Raw genomic sequence first — 23,064 nt, forward strand, 5'->3', positions numbered from 1 at the left:
CCAAAGTGCCAGCCAATGGAAACTAATGAGGATCCTTTTCATTATATTTATGCCATAAATGCAAAAAACAGTCCAGTCTCCATCACATGTTTAGTCATCATCTCCCATGCTGGAGTTCCTTTTGCGGGACATGGCTGTACTTCACCTACATAATGTTTATTTACACCACACAGTTTTTAGCCTCAGGTATTCCACATCTTTACTTACACCACGTATTCTGTCCCTTTTAGCTCTTCATGGCTTCTTTAGTTTTTTCCCTAATAGCCCACTTTCTATCAACTTGAACCTTCTCTAACTGTACTCTTATTCATGTGTGTCACTCTATAGCTTCTTTTCCCTTTTTTCCCTTATGAATCGTCCACTGTAGAACTGTTGCTCTTCTGGCCGTTCTCTGCTAACCAGTCTCTGGGCAATTCCTTTCCTCTCCTTCTGGGTTCCTCTGCTGATTTTCCTGCCCCTATTCTCTCCTTGTAGGACTTCTGATGTTATTTTCATACAACAAATCTTCTGCCAACCCATTATTTCTCTAGCTTTCGCACCCTCCTCGTCACCTATCCCCTCCCAGCTCTTCTGGATTCTCCCCTTTAAACCTTTTATTAACTTGACACACCTTCCGCTTTGCCAGTACAGCCCATCTTCTTTCAACTCGTGGCTTCTTTTCTTTACCCACTTTTAGGTCACCTTGTTGCTAAATGTGTTGAACCCAGGTAATTCCATCTTTCACCTTCCTATAATTGAGTTGACATTTCCAGATCACTCTCCTGGTTTGTAGTCTCTCTAATAACTCATGATGATGATTCTTTCTGATTGATATTCTTTTCTCCTTTTTCAGTGACCAGGACAGAGGACGACTGACCCCCTCACCAGACATCATTGTCCTCTCAGATAATGAGGCGTCCAGTCCACGTGGCTACTCTCGCATTGAAGACCGACTCAAGTTGGCCAATCTTGAAATGTTCAAGGTGAGATGTTGTTTAAAAAAGATTTGAGAATAGGATGGCAGTTCACAGGCCCAACAGTAACCTCCACAACCCTAGATAAAATGTTTGAGTTTGTCAAGTTTGATACATCCTAAAGCCGCTCAGTCACGTCACAAGATTAACAAAAGTAGTCTTCTTTTGCAACCAGTCTATGTAGGAAACATTACTGTACTATATATGTACATTACCATGTTACTACTATGAAATTTCATGCTTTCCAGAGGACAAAGCCATCAGTTCCTTGGTTTTGCAGCAGAGTGTAGGATTGAAGTGAGCAATTGCAAAAGATTAGAAAGAGTGTGGCAACAAAATAGGACTACCTTGAAGAACATGACCAAGTTTTCAGTACTCCATCTCACTTTTGTCCAAGTTGTGGCACTGAATCAGCACTTCTTGGGGAGCCAGAGTTCATTAAGATGAGCCTAGATCAAGGTCAAGTAACTGCCTTGGTAGTGTTAGATCTCTCAGTTTCCTTTGATATCATGTCTTACTTTGTTCTGTTGGAACAATGGGTAATATAGGATTCTGATGGATACAACTACCTGTGGATTCCTCACCTAATGAATACTCCCATGGCGCCAGCATGCGACGGAAATCTTCTTACTAGTCTCTGCACGTCGACGAGAACGTCACTCTAGCCCACGCGACGCCGTCTGACGTCATACAGGCAATAAGAGGTCCTCGACGACGTGCGGACGTCAGTTCCCTTTTTTCCGTGCATTCGAAACGGTTATCTTCGAGGGAGCAACTGTTACTTTTGAGGTTACAGTGTATTTTTGCTGCGTAGTCTTTCGCTGTGGTAATAATGTCGCAGAGAAAGTCTGGATTTAAGCCTTGTCGTGAGTGTGGAGGCAAGATGTCGGTGACGGATCCTCATTCCGATTGCCTTTGGTGTTTGAGCTCCGACCACGACGTCTCGACTTGTGATTCATGCCAGCACATGAATCCAAAGGCCCTCAAGGAACGTGAGGCGAAGCTGTTTATGGCAAAATCGAAGGAGAAGCATCACAAGAAGTCTTCTTCTCCAAGACATCGGCGTCATCGAGACTCCCGGCGCCGTAGAGAATCTCGGCGTCATTCGAAGGAGACTCGTTCCAGGTCTTCGGATCGGCGCCGAAGGACATGGGAGATCAGTCCCACGGTTACGCCGCATCCTTCGACGCCGTTGCCCTCTCCGGCGTCTCCAACTTCCCTTGGACAGGCGTCGGTGATTGAGGTATTGGAGCCTCAGGTGTTTTCTCCGGCGCAGACGTCGAGGCCGGCGTCGGGGTCGCCTCCGAGACAGGCACCTCAGTATCCGGCTTTTCCCACCCCTGGAGCCGATAGTTCCGCATTCTTGAATGCAATGTATGCCATCTTCCAACAGATGGCTCCAGGGGGTGCTCCGGCTGGGCCTTTGGCCTTTTCTTTGGGTGATCCTGCGCCTCTTCGGCCGGCACCCTTTATGCCCTTTCTCCCTTTTGGGAACGTGGGCTCGGCGCCAGTGTCGGCGCCGGTGGCTTCAGAATAATTGGCCCCGGGGATTTCCATCCCGTCGACGTCGGGATTTCGGCCTGTGACTCCGGTGGGTCCATCTGCTTCAGCTGCTCTTTCGTCGGCGGCGAAGTTACCTGTGGCGCCGGACGCGGCGTCAGTGGCTTCTGAAGATCGGCGCCGATCTTCGACTTCGGCGGAGGCATTGTCGACTCCGCGTATTGAACAACGACTTCATTCGAGGAGACGTGCTCTCCGTGTATTAGAGGAGCAGGAGTACCAACGAGCCCTGGAGGAAGGAGAGCTAGAGGACTCGGGTGATGGGCTGCGTGGTCTGGAGTCGGCCAGTGGGCTGGACACTTCCCCTGAGTGGGATCTTTCGTCCCCGGGAGAATATACTGAGGAGGCTGCTTCCTTTCATGCAGTGGTACGGAAGGCAGCTAGTTTTTTGGATCTGCCTTTGCCGGTGGTGGAGGCTAAACAAAACCTTTTAACAGAGGTGCTACATCCGGCCTCAGCTACGGCGGAGCCTCTTTTGCCATTTAATAACGCTCTGCTGGATCCGGTGTTAGAGGTGTGGAAGAGGCCGGCATCTTCCCCAGCAGTTCACAGAGCTGTGGCCAGGAGGTATCGGGCGGCTCCGACTGACCCTGGTTTTCTATCTAGGCACCCTACGCCGGAGAGCTTGGTGGTGCAGGCCTCCTGTTCATCCAAGTCAGCGCCTGGTTCTTTCCCGACGGTGCCTGGGGACAGAGATTCAAAGAAACTAGAGGCGCAGTCCAAGAAGATTTTTTCGTCCTGCAGTCTGGCGTTAAAAGCCACCAATGCAACCTGTATCCTGGGGAGGTATATTCATGCTCTGATGGATGACATTTCCTCATCGTTTACAGAGCTTCCCCAGGGTCTTTTGGATCTTGTTTCAAATGCCCAGGCTGCTGCGACCCAGATTATATAGACGGGACTGGATACCACCGACTCGGTAGCCAGAGCAATGGGCACAACTGTGGTGGCAAGGAGACAGGCCTGGCTCCGTAACTCGGGCTTTTCTGCAGATGTACAGTCCACATTGTTGGATCTCCCGTTTGATGGGGACAAACTGTTTGGAGCCAAGGCTGATTCGGCCTTGGAACGTTTTAAGGAAAGCAGGGCCACGGCTAAGTCGTTAGGGCTCCAAGCTCCTTCTTCCACGGCCTCTTCCAGATTTTTCAGGAGGTTTCGTGGATTTGGGCGTGGCTCTTCCTCCTCTTCCTTTCGGGGAAGATATCAGCAACCTGCCTCTTCCCATCCCTATAGATCTTTTAGGGGGAGAGGTAGGGTCCGCACCAGAGGAGCCTCTCAGCAGCACTCTGCCTCTTCCTCATCCTCTGGCGGGGTGCAGCAGGGGAAGCAGCCTTAGGCTTCCTCCATTTCCCACTCACTCCTCTCCTGTAGGGGGAAGATTACAGCATTTTCTCACCAAATGGAAGACTGTTACAACGGACACTTGGGTTCTCAGTATTGTGGGAAAAGGCTACACCCTTCCCTTTCGGGAGTTACCGCCCCTCATCCCGCCCCGCCCTTCTTATTGTTCAGAAGAACACCTCCTGTTGCTAGAACAGGAGGTACAAGTCCTCCTTTCAAAGGGCGCGGTGGAGTTGGTCCCAGAGCAGGAAAGGGGTCGAGGATGTTACTCAAGGTATTTCCTGATTCCCAAGAAGGATGGTCGTTTGAGACCAATTCTGGACCTGAGGATCTTGAATTGGTTCCTCAAGCAGGAAAAGTTCAAGATGCTGACCCTAGCACAGGTGCTTTTGGCGTTGAACAAGGAAGACTGGATGGTGTCTGTCGACTTGCAGGATGCTTACTTTCATATCCCGATACTCAAGTCACACAGGAAGTATCTCCGGTTTGTGGTGGGATCGCAGCACTATCAGTTTGCGGTCCTTCCGTTTGGTCTTACTTCAGCACCTCGAGTCTTCACGAAGGTGATGTCGGTGGTTGCGGCAGAACTCAGAAGGAAGGGGATAGCAGTATTCCCTTACTTGGACGACTGGTTGATCAAAGCCAAGTCCCCGGAGCTTGTGTCGCATCATCTGCAGTCAACAACCCAGTTGTTGTTCGACCTGGGTTTTTCGGTGAACAAGCCCAAATCTCACCTAGAGCCCTCTCAGCGCCTCCTGTTCATAGGGGCAGTACTGGATACAACATTGGGTCGGGCCTTTCCTCCGCCTCAGCGGATTCAAGATATTCAGGATTTGGTTCCAATGTTTCGAAATGGAGCGGTAGTTCCAGTCCTCAAGGTCCTTCGTCTGCTCGGTCTGTTTGCCTCCTGCATTCTGTTGGTCACGCATGCTCGCTGGCACATGAGGGCTCTTCAGTGGTGCCTCCGAAGGCAGTGGTCTCAACACAAAGGGGATCTAGAGGGTACTATCAAGATCTCCAGAGATGCTGCTGTGGATTTGAAGTGGTGGATTGCAAGCAACAATCTTTCACAAGGAAAGCCGTTCCAGCAGTCGCCACCAGTGGCCACAGTCATAACGGATGCTTCCACTCTAGGGTGGGGAGCTCATCTGGGGGATCTGGAGATCAAAGGTCTTTGGTCTCCAGAGGAACAGATGTTTCACATCAATCTGTTAGAGTTACGGGCTGTACGTCTGGCTCTCAAGGCCTTCCTCCCTTCCCTTCGTGGTCAGTCGGTACAGGTCCTAACGGACAATACTACCACGATGTGGTACATAAACAAGCAGGGAGGAGTGGGGTCGTACCTTCTCTGCAGAGAAGCTCTTCGACTATGGTCCTGGGCAAAGGACCATCAGATTTGCTTGATAGCAAACCATCTGGCCGGAGTCTTGAACGTGCGTGCGGACAGTCTCAGTCGCCATTTCTCGGCAGACCACGAGTGGCGTCTCCATCCAGATCAAGTCCGTTTAATCTTCCAGAGGTGGGGGTTTCCTCGGGTAGATCTGTTTGCCACTCGAGAGAACGCGCATTGTCCGTTATTCTGCAGCCTCCAGTATCCGATGCAGGGAGCGTTGGGGGACGCGTTTCAAATAACCTGGTGCGGCCAGTTGCTTTACGCGTTTCCTCCCATACCCTTGATTCCTCGAGTATTGAGGAAGATTCGCCAGGACCGGGCTCTAGTCATCCTAATAGCTCCGGATTGGCCAAGGAGGGTATGGTACTCCGACCTTCTCCAACTCTCAATGTGCCCTCCGCTCTGTCTCCCTTTCAGGGCAGACCTCCTCTCGCAGTCGCAGGGGCAGGTTCTACACCCCAACCTCCAGAGTCTGCACCTACATGCCTGGAGATTGAACGGGGCAACCTGAGTTCCTTCTCTCTCCCACCTGAGGTAGTGGATGTTATATTACTGGCCAGGCGACACTCCACTAAATTTATCTACGCTAATAGATGGTCTAAATTTGTTGCGTGGTGTGGAGAGAGGCAGATTGATCCTTTGCATGCTCATCTATCGGACGTTTTGTCTTTTGCTCTGTCTCTAGCGCAGAAAGGTTGTGCAGTGGCTACCATTAAGGGTTATTTATCGGCCTTGTCAGCCTTCATATGTCTTCCAGACCAACCATCTTTATTTAAATCCCCTATTGTTATCAGATTCTTGAAAGGTCTTCTAAATAAATATCCTCCAAAGCCATTCGTTATGCCGCAATGGGATTTGTCCTTGGTCCTGACTTTCCTTATGGGGTCCCCTTTTGAACCTATGCATTCTTGCCCCTTAAGGTATTTGGTTTTAAAAACAGTCTTCCTGATAGCTATAACATCAGCAAGGAGAGTGAGTGAGTTGCAGGCCTTATCAGCAAAGCCCCCTTATACAACTTTTTATGGGGATAAGGTGGTGTTGAGGACCAAGGCTGCTTTCCTCCCGAAGGTTGTTTCACCCTTCCATTTGGCTCAGGCAATTACTTTGTCCACGTTCTATCCTCCGCCTCATCCTTCCAAAGAGGAAGAAAGACTGCACCGTCTGGACCCAAAGAGAGCGTTGAGCTTCTTTATTGATAGAACAAAGGACTTCAGGCTGGAGGATCAGCTGTTTATTGGATACGTGGGCAAGAGGAGAGGAAAGGCAGTCCACAAGAGAACACTATCCAGGTGGGTTGTTCTTTGCATTAAAATCTGTTACTCTTTGGCAAAGAAGGATCCTCCTGAGGGCATTAGAGCTCATTCCACCAGAGCTAAGTCGGCCACTTCGGCCTTGGCCAGAGGTGTTCCTGTGGTCGACATCTGCAAGGCCGCAACTTGGTCGTCCCTTCACACTTTTGCAAAACATTACTGTTTGGATTCTGAGGTTAGAAGGGACGGCCATTTTGCACGGTCAGTGCTGCAGGATTTCTTGGTTTGACCATTTAGGCACCCACCGCCGGGCGTGGTACTGCTTTGGGACTCTATTCATTAGGTGAGGAATCCACAGGTAGTTGTATCCATCAGAAGAACGAGTTACTTACCTTCGGTAACGACTTTTCTGGTGGATACATTAGCTACCTGTGGATTCCTCACGGTCCCACCCGCCTCCCCGTTGCCTTTCTGGTCTTACCAAGTTATCCTTGAGTACGCTCCTCTTGGTCTTTGAGGGTGCAATAGATGTTGTATATATTATATTTATATATATGTATATATTGTTGTGTATATAATTGATGTGTATATATATTTTAAAAAGAGAGAGTTATATATATATATAAAAGATTTACAGTTATTCATGCAATGTTGTGTATTTTTACAATGTAATGGGATGTTGCCTTGCTCTTTCATTGCATTGCCTGGTTGTTCTCATGCACGTAAAAAATGATTGGTACTGACGTCCGCACGTCGTCGAGGACCTCTTATTGCCTGTATGACGTCAGACGGCGTCGCGTGGGCTAGAGTGACGTCCTCGTCGACGTGCAGAGACTAGTAAGAAGATTTCCGTCGAATGCTGGCGCCATGGGAGTATTCATTAGGTGAGGAATCCACAGGTAGCTAATGTATCCACCAGAAAAGTCGTTACCGAAGGTAAGTAACTCGTTCGTTTGTGCTGTAGCACTGAGCTGACTCTAAACCTTCCTGTCGGATAAATGCCAGATGGGCCACTTTACTCCTTTCTCATCTTCTGCCAAGCCGCTGAAACACAGGGTCCCACAAGGTGTACCTTTGAGCCCCACATCATTATTTAATGTAAATAGGTCCTTGCTTGCTACTGTCATTCAATCATATGGCATCCTGGTGGTGTCATATTCTAGTGAGACTCTGCTCGTGTTGTCCTTCCCAAAAAAAACAATGATTTTCAAGAAGCTTTTAAAATATGCCTTATCAGAGTGGCAGAATTGATGAAGAAGAACTCTTTGAAGCTAAATTCAAGAGAAAAAATGACACTTTGTTCTTTGACAATTTCCCAGTCCTTAATGGCCCAGCTTCTGGATGCCAAATGAACAGGGAGAGCCACCAACGCTGACTACGTTGGCTATTAATTTAAATAACACATTTTATAATGAACTCTCTTTTAGCCTGCAAGTAGTGTCGGTGACTGCCACTTGTTTTGGATTCCTATGTTCTTTAAAAACAATTATGAAAATTGCCCATGGCTATACTTTGAAGAATAATTATCAGTCCATTCATTAAGCACCTCCAGGCTGGATTATGGTAATGTGTTATACCTTGGTGTGCCTCACTACCTGCCGCATCAGCTCCAGGTGGTGCAAAATGCTGTTGCCATGTTATTACTTAACATTCCTCGCCACCAGTCTATCACACATCATCTAAAGAGATTACATTCGCTGCTGATACTAAAGCAAATTCACATCAAATGCCTCCATTTTCTTATTGTTGGATGAAACTCTAGCTGCAGCAGCAGAAGTGTCCTTTCCATTTTGGAAAGACACTTCTAGGTAGAAATAGAAAACAAGCATCCAGTCCTGCAGGGCATACCTCTGAAATCAGTCTTTTCTTTTCCTGTTCCTTTCCACCAATCCTCAGGGTTGGGGGCATCTTCAATCACAGAGTTGAAAAAGGTAAAAGAAGACAGTCCGTGCTAATTCCTATGGAAAATGACCGGTACGCGAGGTTATAGTCCTCTCCTCCTTTTTCACCAAAAAAGACATTTAATTCCACCAGTATCAGCTATAAAAAGTTATACACCTCTTACAGTAGCTGTTGGAAGTCCAGATATGTCATTTCAGACTGTAATTTTGGTCCTTTATGGTGCAAAGAATGGTAAGAGCAGGCTCACTTAGTTTTCCCAGCTATACCAGGAGAAACTCTGGTTCTGGTTCCTCAGCAGAAAATACCATTACCTACAATGGGGTCTTATTTTAATCTGCTCCAAGCACCTCACACAGTTGCACAGAATTGATGGCAGTGCATCTAAGAATATAAAGACTATTCACCTGTCAGACCCTGCTCAATTGACTGATGAAAGCATTCTCTTTCTATTGAAAGGCCCAACTAGATTTCCAGAATCCCCTTAAAATTCGTAAAGCTACCCAGTTCAACCATATTTCCAGTCGTCATCAATACTTGACACCAGCTAGGTAAAAGCTTTGGATGTTGGTTTCTGAGTCTGCCTCTGAGCATCAGTATCCTATGTGTATTAACTGTTTTACACAACTGCTTAGACATGAGGATGCTGCAGCAACGCTTGGAAGATAAATTTACACACGTTTCAAGAAACTGGAAGTCTCTGAGCTCCATCGCCTCTGCATGCTTATCCATTGTCATGTCATTTGAAAAATCTCATACAGTCCCATTTTTTCAGGAACTGCCCTCCTCTCTGTAACCTCATGCCAGGAAATGCTCAGACATCATCTAGTTCTTATTGACATAAACTAAAATGTTTTGTAGATCAAGTTTGGTGGCTGGGTGTTGTTCATTATATGGCAGTTTGTCTGCAGTATGAGTATCCAGTAGAAAAAATTGTTACCAATGATAAGCAACTCGTTCCTCCACATGAGCCACATGCTTCCCTTTTTGTTCTAGCTTATCTTCTGCCTTCTTTTCCTGCTGGGCGGATTGCATATTACTCGTTTTTGTCATACCCCTTTCTCCTTCCTCTTTGGCTGTCTGTATTAATTTCTCTCTCATTGTGCTTACTCTTCCTCCTCTTTGGGTCAGTCCTTCTATTTTTGTCTGAGCCATTAATCCATCCAGTCATCTGAGCTGCATCTTTCCCTGTATTTCTCCTCCTTGCTAGCTAACTTCTCTTGTCTTTTTTCTCATTTCTTTTCCTTATTCCCTCTAGATGTGCTGCATCTTTCTATTTCACCCTTTCCCTCTTCCCTCTGGGTGTCCTTAAACTCTGCTGTGTCTTGTCTTTGCACTGAATCCCTGCATGGTCTTTGACTCTTCCTGTTTTCTGATTTATGTTTCCATCTGCTTAATTACACAACTTCTTTTTCCATAGGGTAAAGACCTAGAAGAGAGGCAACAGCTCATCAAACAGCTCCGAGATGAGCTGCGGCTTGAAGAGGCTAGGCTTGTTTTGTTAAAGAAACTTCGACAGAGTCAGCTACAAAAAGAGAATGTCGTGCAGAAGGTGAGGCCTGATGGTTCCAGCAATCCAGGGCCTTCTGTTTCCTAGCTGGATCCTCTATATATATATCATTGTTGCTGTCCTTGTAAGCTTTCCTTAAATGACATACACACAGGCAGAATGCTCACAATTCCTTACCATGTCTTCTTTTAAATTTCTCCTGGCAGGCCCCAGTTGTCCAGAACGCAGCATCCATAGTCCAACCGTCTCCTGCACACATTGGACAGCAGGGTCTGTCCAAGCTTCCCTCGCGGCCTGGTGCCCAAGGGGGTGAGCCTCAGAATTTAAGAACTATGCAGGTGAGTTTGGTGTAATGCGTGTTTCACTATTTTCAGTAAACATTCTTCAAGGATTTGTGTTGCCTTTTTAGTTTGGTCTCTTATGGCTTTGCAGCAACTTCCCTCCCCCAAAACATCATTGTGTACTGATCTCTTACAGGCATGACCCTTGATGGAATAATGAGTAGAAATCAGAGGACCATAAAAGGCTATATAAAATACCCTTTTTATGTACTCTTTTCTTGAATGCTTATTAAGAATTGTTGCAAAAAATACAACACCTTGTGGATGTTGGTTTAGAGTTCTGGACTATCTGTTTACAGTGAGGAGGTAAGTACTGCATTAGATAACACTCCTCCCTCTAGGATGGCCTGTCTTCTTCTGATTGCTTGTGTAAAGGACTTTTCCACCACCAAACTAGGCATCTGGCTGTAAGATTGTATCCAGAAAATATTTTTAAACTTACAAAAGTAGTTTAGTCAGCACTAATTACACAAACGCCAGTTTTTCAAAAGGCGGAGCTTTCTCATTGGTGAGATTGATGGATAGTTTTATAACTTTGCCCCCTGGACGTAGAATGTAAGTTCCTTTCAATTTGATTTTAAAGTGAGGAATTTGAAGGTTTGGACCATTGGCATTAAATCAGTTAGTTCTTGGATGGCAGTATCAAGTGGACAAAAAACAAAGGGACATTGTCTCTCTAGTGGAATCCAGTGACATGTGTGCCTTTGAATTCGTGGTTAGTTGTCAATGAAGATAAAAGTATGCAGACATCACCAATAAAGGGCATTGCCATTTTCTGTTTAGATGAAATCAAAGTACAGATAAAGTAGTGTATTTTAGTATACCATGCTGCTACCCCCAAATATGTCCTGGGCGAACGGGAGGGAGGAATGCTGCTGACCAGTGGAGGAAGATACAGCAAACCTGGAGTGTTATCAGTGTAGGAGATATGAAGTGGGAAGCAAGATGCAGCGGTCAGGACAGCAGGCAAACATATTGGTTAAACTGGCAGAATAGAGGCCTGTAACCCCCACAAGTAAAAAAGCACAGCTTATTAGAAGGAACTTTAAATAAAACCTTCTGATCGAGACTTCTAACTCACTTCTCTGCGGGTAGTATTGTGCTGCTCAGTCTCAGATCCGTCCCGTCCCAGATGTGACTTTGGGTGCAGTATATCTGTATCATATCTGTGCGCCGTCAGTTCCTTTCTTTCCATGCCTTCTGACACGGATTCAGAGCTCCAGCTATCCTGTTAGTTTGACAGAATTCTTTTATTTCAAAATGTTCTCAGTGTGTAAGGGACTTCCCCTCTTAATACCAAAATCTGTAAACCATGTAAGGACTGTCAATGCTGGAAGCCAAAATTGCTGTTGCAGAACTCCAAAGGAAGTTGAAGAAGTCCCGGTTCAGGGCATGAATGCAGACTTGCTTCGTAGGCAGATCTTGCGACTGATCATCAGCAACGTTACGAAGCTCAGGTAAGTACAAGAAATACAAAAAAAAACATAAAACTCCCAAACATGGCTCTCCCTCATCCTGCCGCTCCCATCGTTCAGGGTTATGTGATGTCCCGGGTACCTCCAGGATGCAGAATTGTTCTATAACTCCGAAAAAGATTTTGACCCCGCTTCTGATGCGTACCTATTATTCTGCCCCCATCGGCAAAGCCACAACAGCTCGACAACTGAAGTTAGCCATGGACCAGATCTTTGGTATTCATCCAAATTCCTCTTGAGTGCCTCTGGGCCCTAAAGATTTGAGGTGGCCTTCAGTCGGATTAGCGTTAGTGGATCAGTTCTCAGCAAAGGCTGAGGCAGTTGACCTCAACTCTAGATGGGCCCTTTCATTGAGCCTGGATCTGCTGACTCTGGCCCCAGTGCCTCCTTTGGTGCCATGACCGAACCCACCAGCCTGAGACTCTGCATCAGCACTAACTCTGGAAGCAGAGTTGAAAGTTATGTTGGCCTCCAAGACTCATCAGCAACCCCCTTCAAGTGTTTCAAACAACATGCCTTTACTCGCATTTGGATTTTGAAAAATGTTAACTATTAGATGGCAACCCTGATGCTGACCTTTATGATGATGACAGTCTTGTCCATGATTTAAAAGATGCCATTGGCCTTAAACACTCTCCAGACATTGGCCTATCCACCCCTTGCAGTAGCAACAGAGCAATGTGCCTCCTTTGCAACTATAATTAGCAGTGCAGCAGAATTTTTATACTTTACCTTACCCTCTACAGAAGTCAAAATAAGTGTCCTGACAGAGGTCCTTAACCCCGGACAGAGCATATTTCTGAAGTACTGATGGGCATCTGGGCAAAACCAGAGTCTTGTACCCCAGTGAACAGGCAAGTAGCAAGATGGCATAGGCCTGCCCAGGAGACTGGATTTCCTCTTAATACAGCCCAGTCCAGAGAGCCTTGTAGGACAGGCTTAGTCCAAATGCATTTCTGACTACCCTGCCTTTTTGAGCATCTAAATGTATGGAAACATTCGCCAGACGCATGTTTTCCTCTACTAGCCTTGTCCTTTTGTCAATCGACAACAGCTGTCTCCTGGGGAGGTATCTGCTCGTATTTTGGGATAGGGTGGTGGACATCTTGACAGCTATTCCTAAGGACATTCAGCCAACACTAACATTTTTTATATGAGATGGCCAAGATGCTGAAAAGTATTCTATACTCTCAGGTTTGGTCACTTCCGACTGTGGGTAGGGCTGTTGGGACCCTTGTGGTGCTTAGGCACAACACTTGTATTCACTCCACTGGCTTCTTCAATAACATTGAGAAAATGTTAATGTAGATTACCTTTGGTGGCTCAGGGCTCTTTAAAGCCAAGGGGGACTTGCCTTGGAAAGATTTAAAGAGAGCAAGGCAGCTGCTCACTCTCAAGGTCTAACACTGTCCAGTCATCAGTTCTGTTAGCAACTTCAGCCCTTTGAAGGTTGTGGAAGGGTTTACCAGCAGAGACTGCACCTGAATATTCCCCTGGATAAACATGCGTCTCAGTCCTTTTGAGGTGGATCAGGTCGACTGCTTCTAGGCCTTTAGGGGCTGCTATCTACCTAGACCCAGCTGCCCCTTCTGCACTTACCCTAAAAACTATTTTGGGTAATTCTCTACAGCACCACTCAGGTGTAGGCCCCTTCAGCTTTCACCTTCGTGGATATAGGAACATCACATCTGGCCAATGGGTGCTCTAAATTTTGGAACACGGGTACTACAAAATCATGGAACATGGTTACTCCCTTCTCATCTCTCCCAGCAGATATGTGACGCCCACCACATCAACTTTCACAGGACTACCTGTCCTTACTCTGAGAAGAAGTTCATGGTCTTTTGGCCAAGGTAGCCATAGAGAGAGTACCAGGATCAGCAATTTGGACTGGCTGTTACTTGTGTTATTTCTTGATGCCGGAGAAGGACTGAGGCCTTTTCGCCATCCTTGATCTTCACCTTCTGAACTTTGTCCTCCAGAAGAAAAAGTTCAAGATTCTCTTTCTGGCCTCAGTTTGATCTGCCCTGAATCCAGGTGACTGGTTGGTGGTGCTGGATTTGCAGAATGCTTATTTTCACATTCCCTGCCCTACAATCTCAAAGAAATTACCTGCGGTTTCACGTAGGCCAGGGGTACTTTCAATTTTCCATGCTCCCTTTTGGCCATATCAGTGCACCTCAGATGTTCATGGAAGTGGTGGTAGTAGTTGGAACCCTTCTGGGGAGGTTGGGAATACCGTCTTCCCCTACATCAAAAACTGGCTACTGAAAGTGGGCTCACCTCAGTCATTCGTAAACCACCTCCCTACGACAGTTGACCTGTTGACATAATTAAGGTTTTCCATAAATGTGCCAAAGCCATACCTGACTCCTTCACAGTGGCTCTCTTCAATTGGAGCTATCCTTGCTTCCACCCTGTCTTCTCTTTGCATCAACAAGACCTGAACATTAGGGCTATGATACTGATGTTTAAATCCTTGACCTGAGTCTCAGCAAGAGCAGCATTTCTTGTCCTACTGTTTCCTGCTTGTAGACCAGCCCGATGGCACATGCAATCTCTGCAGGGGGATCTAAGGTCCCATGGGTTCAGCAGTAAGGGAATCTATCAGATTCCATCCAGGTGTCATAGGAGACTGCAAAGGATCTGCAGTGGTGGTTGCTGTACCTCAGTTGGACTGACAGCAGAACCCTTTCCGAACCCCACCCGTGTTATGGGTTGTGACAGATGCATTGTTGCTGGGTTGTGGAGGTCATCGGGTAGAGTTGTAGATCAGGGGACTGTGGTTTCCAACAGAGACTCTCCTCCTCATCATCCTGATGGAGTAACGAGCAATGTGCTAAGCATTAAAGCTGTACCTCACCTCCATCATGGCGGAATGAGTACAGGTTCTCACAGACAACACAACTGCCATTTTGTACTTCAACAACAGGGTGGTGTAGGCTAGTGTACCCTTATTGCACAGCGCCTGTCAGGATTTTTAAATGCCAGGGCAGGCAAACTCTGCCGATAGTGCCTAGCAGATCACAAATGGCATTTCAACTCAGAGGTGGTACAGGGCATCTTCCAACAATGGGGAGAGCTCTGGCTCAATCTGATCGCCAGTGCAGAGAACCTACAGTGTGCAAGCTTCTGCGCATTGGAATTCCCAAGACGATTCTCCCTCTGGGACACCTTTCACCTCAACTAGGGCCCGAGACTCCCCTATACCTTTCCACCCCTGCCTCTTTTGCCCAGAGGGCTGAAAAAGATCAAGAAAGGCTATGCCCAAGTCGTCCAAGTGGCCCTGGACTGGGTTGGGAGAGTGTGGTACTCAAAACTTCTGTCCATGAGCATCTGCCCCCTCTTCTGCTGCCCCTTTGGGAGCACTTCCAGTTGCAACAGCAGGGTCATGGTCTTCACCCAAATCTGCAGAGTCGGCACCTCCAGGCTTTTAAATTAACGGGTGACAGTTAATGGCTTTCGAATTCCCTCCAGAAGTAATTCATAGAATTTTGACAGCTAGGCATCCTTTGATCAAAACAGCATATGCTGGACGGGGAAGGGTGGTGTAGGGTTGTCGTTCTTCCTGTGACATTCAGATGTAACAGGCAATGTTATCTGATGTTCTGCTGTTCTTATCTTTCCTTAACCCAGCAGTGCTATGCTGTGGCAACAGTTAAGGACTATCTTTCGCTATTTTTGTGTTTGTCAGATCAGCCATCGCTTTTCATATCCATTGTTCTATTGCGTCTTCTGAAGGGGCTGGTCATGTTCCAACCAACACCTTTTGCAGTGCAGCAATGGAACCTTAATTTGATTCTCACTCACCTGATGGGCACTCCCTTTGATCCCATGGAAAGCTGTTCTCTTCGTCTACTTCGTCTAAGACTGTATTCCTCGTTGCCATAACTTCTGCCAGGTGGGTGAGTGAACTCCAGGCCTTTCTGTCCAACAGCAATGCACAGCCTTCTTTCTGAACAAGCTGGTCCTCTGGATAAAAGCAGCTTTCTTGACGAAGGTATTGACGTACTTCCACATAGGACAATCCATCCACCTTGCTGGTTTTCTATGCCCCGCCTTACCCTACCAAGGAGGAAGAATGGCTCTATCAGCTTGATCATCAGATGGCCATGAGTTTTTATATCAATCAGACCAGACTCTGTCGTTTATACGGCCAACCTTGTAGCCTTCTCTGAGGCAAAAAAGAGGAAATCAGTGCAAAAAAAGAGTCCTCTCCTGTTGGATTGGATTATTGATCAAATTCTGATTGTAGTTTAGTCATGAAGCAGCAACTGGAAAACTTGCTTGCTCATTCCACAAGAGCAAAGCCTATTACCACTGCACTGGAGCAAGTTGTACCAGTCTCTGACATTTGCCAGGCTGCTATGTGGAAGTCCTTCCACGTGTTGATGAAACACTACTGCCTTGATATGCAGGTCCTGCGGTATGGGCACTTAGCCCAATCTGTCTTCCAGGATTTCCTGGTCCAAGCTATTCCATAGATGCACCACTGGAGAGAGTACTGCTTTGGTACCTATTCGTAAGGTGAGGAATCAGCTGTTGAAAATGTCTAACACACAAACAAATTGCTTACCTTCTGTAACGCCTTCTCTGATAGGAAATCTATTTAATTGCAGATTACTCATCACTCTTCCTATGGCGTTTACTCATAAAGTCAGTTAATAAGATCTCAGTCTAGAGTTCTACACACTGACAAATTCTGATGTCTGGAGGCTGTGCATCTGACGGTACGGACAGAGATCAGAAAGAAAGTAACAGATATGGTACTGATATAAGGGCCTAGACGTCACATCCAAGGTGAGGGTGGATATGATGTAGAACCGCACAGTGCCGCCTACTGATACATGATGGAATTGCTGTTAAAAAATTCTCCGGTTCCACTCTAATGCCTGGGGGAATGCACAAGGTGCGGAATCTGCAGTTAGAAAATCTCTTGTGAGTAAAGGCATTACTGAAGGCAAATAACATGTTTGCCTAGGTCCTTCATTAACGATACATCTCACCCACTAAAAATATCAGTTATCAAAGCCAACCTGCTGCTGATGTCTGGCTAAAATTGCATGGCCAAAATTATTAAATGGCAGCTGACAGATTTGATCAAATCAGCGTGTTGATCTCCAGCGGAAGTGGCCATAAGCTTTGTGAATTGTACTAAGTGGTGCAAACATTTTGCACAATATTAGTACGTCTTGTGTGCATTGATCCGCGATTCCAACGTGACTTAGATCAATAATCTTAGCAATTCTTCTGTGAAAAAAACTTACATATGCGAGCTTCACTTATCACAGCAGTCAACGTTGTTTGAAACAATTCCAGAAAAGCCAAGGACAAAATGGAACAGAGTCCAAATTACTCCCTCCCAAATCACAGAGCCTTGGCAGTTCACATCACAAGCTGCTGTTAACAGTTTGCCTTGGACACAAAGGCCTAAGGCTGATATACAAAGCAGTGAGACGTGCTTATCAGTTTGAACTAAGTGAAGGGATAACGTATTTGAAAGGCTATCAAACTGCACTTCACATTATACATTTCCTGTGCGCCGTCCTACGTCTTCAGGTGAAGACAAGCATGACCCTGAAATCTGTTTGACTTGTTTTGTGTGAATTGGAGGTTTAGTGGGTGGTGTGGGTAGGCCAAATTTTACATACTTAAATCACAAGATCAGTAAAGTTGATTCACTTTTAATGTTGAGCTGCTGAGTGAGAAAAGACATTTAAGAAAGATGTTCATGGAATTCAGGCCATGTCCGATAATTGAAGGGGTTTGCTGGCATTATAACAGTACCAAATGAAAATCTGATGAAGTTGGTTGAGAAGGAATGTCTTCTTAAGAAGTAAGGCTATCAAGAAACTGTTTGCCACCACAAACATTGCCCTTACCGTCCAACATGCCCATGGAAATTGAGTACAATGTCCTTGGGTGGTGGTGCAATCAGATGCCTAATGCAAGTTAAACCAACCCTGGTAAACCCTCAGTCTTAGTTGGGAACCGTCATGCTTACAACAACAAGCTACCTTCCTAGTAGATAAACCAGAAGTGTAATCACGTGCAGTGATGCGGAAGTGCGTGTTACAACAATTCCTAAATCCTACACCTGTGTAGCCAAGGATTTGTGCTCTGAAGTTAGTATGCAGGGTTTGATGTATCCTTGGACATTACTCCTACTTCTGGACATTACTCCTACTTTGCTGACTACTCTAAAGTCAGCAAGGGCACTTGTGCTTCTCAAGATGTATACATCTCAGCTTATACCATTAGCAAAATAATAAACCCATTGACAGAACACAGGGAGTATAGGGGCTGAGAAAATGTGAGAAATGGGATTCTGAGCCCTGAAGGTGAAGTGACGCCTTTCCTCATCCTCAATAATTAAATTTGCTGAAACAGAATAAATCTCCCTGCTCACACTAAAGGTGTAACTTGCTAATTAAACTCTTGTTTTAGGCCATTGTTCTGGAATGGAAAGCTGATTTTAATACCATTGAATTTATTTTATCAAAATAAAATTCTGTTAAAGTTTGTTTTGTGTCCTTTGTGGTGTTCTGGACTTAGTGTCAATAGCACATACATGCAGCAGATCTTACAAGTGCACCGAAACCACTGCATGCCATTCCTGCCTCTTCAGCCCATTAACCTTTTAGCCTGTAGACCGGTATTCATTCCATGTAATTTGTGATACTTTGTACGTGTAATATGAATGATTTTGAAATTGGTTCTAATTTGGGATTTGTGGTGAGGAAATTTCAGATCTCTGTATACAAATTTTTCTTTCTTTTAAATTTCTAGAGTCACAGTGTCATCAGGTCTGTCACAAACACCGCCCTTCCCCATATGCTCATGTCTCAGCGAGTCATCGCACCCAATCCTTCACAGATGCAAAGTCAGCGGGTAACTCCCAAACCTGGACTTATTCGGACCTCAACCCCAAGCATGAACCCTGCCATCAATTATCAGCCGGTAATGGGTGGTTTTCTATTTAAAGATTTTCTTTGTAACAAAATTAGTGTGATTTTGACCCTTTTTTGCTGGGTGATGCTGTTCTAGTAACTCTGTCCCACAGGCCCAGGTCATAAGACGTGCTGTGGTGCCAGAGCCATGGAGGCTTAGTTTGAATGGCAACTCTGTTCCATGAAGGACTGTGAGAGAGGACTTCCATCATTGGGGTCATTCGAATTTGAGGGTTATTTCTGTTTTATGTGCTTTATCATTGAGAGGAACTCAAAATGTATATGATTCTCTATATTCCAGTCCTATTGCAGCTGGAAGGGAACACTCACTTCCAAATAGAGGAGTGTGCTTCCGGTTTTGCTTTAAGTATGTCTCAGGAAGGATGCAGCATTTAAAGCTTGTTTGCATTGCTTAGAGATCCCTACCAACCTGGCAGGAGTCTCTTTAAAAAAATATGTATTTTTATTGTCTTTAAGCAAACGATAAACAGTGACATCGAGTTAGAAACACTTGCATAAGTCATGACTACATAGCTACAACACCGAGTAACTCAGAAGTTGTACAGTGCATTTTTAGATATAATTCCCCCATTATTTAGGTGTTTTTGAGGGGAACTGCAATCATTTCAGTGTAGACGGTTCACTGTCTCCTGGATCTTCTAGGCCATAGTATGCACACCGGGGGCCCCAGATCTTACTAAATTTGTTTGTGCAACCTCGAGCCCTATGTGTTACCTTTTCGGCCATCATATAAAGATCCATACCCTTCCGCCAGTCTTCCATCATTGGTGATTCAGTGGCCCCATCTGCGAGCATATCCCTTTTGGCCACCACCAGACCCATGTTACAGAACAGCAGTTGTGTTCTTGGGATGTCGATATCCATAGACATGCCCAGCAGCACATATTTGGGATCTGTTGGGAGGCATATATTGAGGATATGACCCAGTTCATTCAGTATTTTCTCCCAATACTGATGGACAACCGGGCAATCCCATAGGACATGCAGAAATGTTCCTGGCTGCGTTTTACGTCTCAGATAGTCAGGCGATGCAGCTCGTTTAAATTTATAAAGCCTGACTAAATCGTAATATGCCCTATGCAGTATTTTGTATTGGATAAGTCTCAGTCTTGTTTTTATAGCGTCTTCTCTAGAGTGCATAAGGGTTGTCTCCCATTCAGTATCATCTATTTCTCCCAGTCCCCTACCCCATGTTTCTCTTAGTTTCTGGAGAGTGTCCAGAACATGATTATTTATGGTTTTATATCTGTATCATATCGCTTTTTGGGGTATTTCTTCCTGCAGCAACCTGCCCTCTAATCGAGCATGCTCTTGTCTGCTGTATCAGTTCCCTCTGCTGGCCAGGCATGTCTCAGCTGCAAGTATTTATAGTGTTGTCTGGGGGATCAGTGATAGTCTAGTTGAAGAGGCAAAGGAAATCAGTGCCCAATTTTCCAGAAGGTCTTTCAGTTTAGCTATTTTTATAAGATCCCATGATCGAAAACCTCCTAGTTTCCCATTTTCCCTAAAGCTCCGACAGAGCCAAAGTGGGGTCTCCTAAGTAACCTTCCCTACTCATCCCAGATGTTTACAAGTTTTGAACCAGGCCTCAATTACCACCTGCGTTGCTGGTAGCAACTTCTTCCAGTCCCTGGCCTATATAAGTAGTGGAGGCATGGGTGTGCCTGAAATTGGAGGCGTTCTACTTGGTATGTCATGGGTCCACGGGTGTGTGTCCCCACTCATTAATAACAATCGAATGTATTGATTTCTGTGTAAGGTCTGCAGTGCTATTCCTCCCCCCAATTAATATATGTATTTCTTCATTGATCTTGGTAAAGTACTCTTCGGGGATGGGATAGTAACTTTTTTGCCGTATGTAAAGAAATGTGGGTAACTCTGCCCATCATAGTTAGTGGTAAGTTTGCCCAACTGTTCATGTCTCTCCGAAAGTCTGCTAGTACACGATAGAGATTTCTGTCTACATCTATTTCTCTATCTTGTGTGTGATAGACATACCCAGATAGTTGAACTCTTCCCGTGTTATACCCATGGAATGAGGCAAGTCAATCAACGTCGTCTCCCTTCCAATTGTGTTTAGATGTGACTTATACCAATTTATATTGTATCCCGAGTGGTTTCCGTAGTCCTCAAACACTTGCAGTAATGCTGGGAGAGTCTCCCATGGGCGGGTGACGTAGAGAAGTACATCATCCATGTGGCGAGAGATCCTCTCTTCCTCCCCAGGGGTATCCCCCACTCTGTAGCCTCTAATCATCTGGTGGTTCTGAATCAGGCAGGCTAATGGTTCCAGAGTCATGGCGAACAAGTAAGGAGAGTGAGGATAATTCTGCCTGGCACCCCCCCTAATTGGGGAATCAGCCGACTAAACACTATTCACTCTGACCTCAGACGAACGGCCACTATAAAGGAGCCTAATCCAGTCTTGTATTTTAGAGCCAAAACCATATGTTCGATGGCATGTGTAGCTGCAGATACACATGCTGTGCACATCCCGCCATCTGGTGTTGGGCTCGGAGTGTTACAAGATGTTTTTCTTCGAAGAAGTCTTTTCGAGTCACGAGACCGAGGGACTCCTCCCATTTCGACTCCATTGCGCATGGGCGTCGACTCCATCTTAGATTGTTTTTTTTCTGCCATCGGGTTCGGACGTGTTCCTTTTCGCTCCGTGTTTCGGGTCGGAAAGTTAGTTAGAATCTCGGAAAAATCGTCGGTATTGTTTGCGTTCGATATCGGGTTAGTTACAACAGATCGACACCGAATTGAGAAGAGCTCCGGTGGCCCGTCGGGGTTTTTCGATTCCCGTCGGGGCCTGGTCGGCCCGGCCACGTGTCTCTTCAAGGCTGATGGAACGGACCCCATTCCGCTTCTGTCCAAAATGCCATAGCAAGTATCCATATACAGATCAACACCTGGTCTGTAACTTGTGTTTGTCACCGGAACACAGGGAGGATACTTGTGAGGCCTGTCGAGCGTTTCGGTCGAGGAAGACACTCAGGGACCGAAGAGCAAGAAGACCGCAAATGGCGTCGGCGCCGACAGGACAAGGGTGTTTCGAGGAGGAGGAAGAAACATTCTCCATCCAGGATTCGGACTCGGAGGAGGTCGATCCCGAAGAAACGCCGAAAACCGTGAGTAAGACGTCAAAACAAAAAACTCACGAAAAGACTGCCAAAGCCCAGGGGACGCCACCGCCAACAGGCCATGGCTTAACCCGAAAAGTAGGTGACCGTCCATCGGCACCGAAAAAGGGTGAGCTGGTGTCAAAGTCATCCGACTCCGGTCGAGATACAGGCACGCAGCAATCTCGGGCCCGAGAGAGTGGCTCCGAAAAGATTCAGCACCGAGACAGCGGCACCGAAATTGGTCGGCACCGAGAGGGCACGACGCTGAAAAGCAAAAAGATTTTGTCGGAGCCGAAAAAAGCAGCAGAAAAGGTTTCGGTGCCGAAACATCCAGCATCCGAACCGAAAATTAGTTCCTATTCAGAGGAACAAGGACTGTCCTCTCAAATGAAGACACACAGATTTGAAGAGGAATTACAAACAATAGAGCCAGATCACAGGCAAAGGCGGCTCTTTATTCAAAAAGATACAGGGAAGATCAGCACTCTTCCCCCAATCAGAATGAAACGAAAACTTGCCTTCCAAAACAAGGACAAGGACAAACAGCCACAAGCAAAAGTGGCTAAACAAATAACCACCACCACCATCCCCACATCACTCTCCACAACTATCACCGGTAGCCACTCCACCAATGATGCAATCCCCAACACATACGGGGATGAGTCAAGATGACCCTGACGCATGGGACCTTTACGACGCACCAGTGTCAGACAATAGTCCTCAGTGCTATCCAGCAAGACCCTCGCCACCTGAGGATAGTACAGGCTACATTCAAGTGGTATCAAGGGCAGCAGCATTTCACAATGTCAGCCTTCACTCAGAACCCATTGAAGATGACTTCCTTTTTAATACACTGTCGTCTACGCACAGTCAATATCAAAGTCTGCCAATGTTGCCCGGAATGCTAAAACACTCCAAACAGGTGTTTGAAGAGCCTGTCAAAGGGAGAGCCATTACTCCAAGAGTAGATAAAAAATATAAACCGCCACCAACAGACCCAGTGTACATCACACAACAGCTATCACCAGACTCTGTTGTAGTTGGAGCAGTGCCCAAAAGAGCCAACTCTCATACTTAAGGAGACGCACCACCTCCAGATAAAGAAAGTAGAAAATTTGACGCGGCAGGCAAAAGGGTGGCGGCACAGGCAGCAAACCAGTGGCGTATTGCAAATTCGCAAGCTTTGCTAGCCAGATATGATAGGGCCCATTGGGACGAGATGCAACACATTATTGAACACTTGCCA

General features: G+C 46.1%; 1 protein-coding gene across 8 annotated transcripts in view; it reads left to right on the forward strand.

Annotated features, from left to right (window-relative positions):
* Positions 1 to 23,064, forward strand: part of GATAD2B (GATA zinc finger domain containing 2B) — a 269,461-nt gene that overhangs the window by 181,960 nt on the left and 64,437 nt on the right. For all 8 annotated transcript variants that reach the window (XM_069218181.1, XM_069218183.1, XM_069218175.1 and 5 more), the window contains exons 3-6: positions 833 to 962; positions 9,817 to 9,948; positions 10,113 to 10,244; positions 18,512 to 18,682. In XM_069218181.1, coding sequence (XP_069074282.1) covers positions 833 to 962; positions 9,817 to 9,948; positions 10,113 to 10,244; positions 18,512 to 18,682 — 565 coding nt within the window. The remainder of the gene's footprint in view (positions 1 to 832; positions 963 to 9,816; positions 9,949 to 10,112; positions 10,245 to 18,511; positions 18,683 to 23,064) is intronic.

The sequence above is a fragment of the Pleurodeles waltl genome, chromosome 12 (assembly GCF_031143425.1).
Source record: "Pleurodeles waltl isolate 20211129_DDA chromosome 12, aPleWal1.hap1.20221129, whole genome shotgun sequence".
In the NCBI taxonomy this organism is placed as follows: Eukaryota; Metazoa; Chordata; class Amphibia; order Caudata; family Salamandridae; genus Pleurodeles; species Pleurodeles waltl.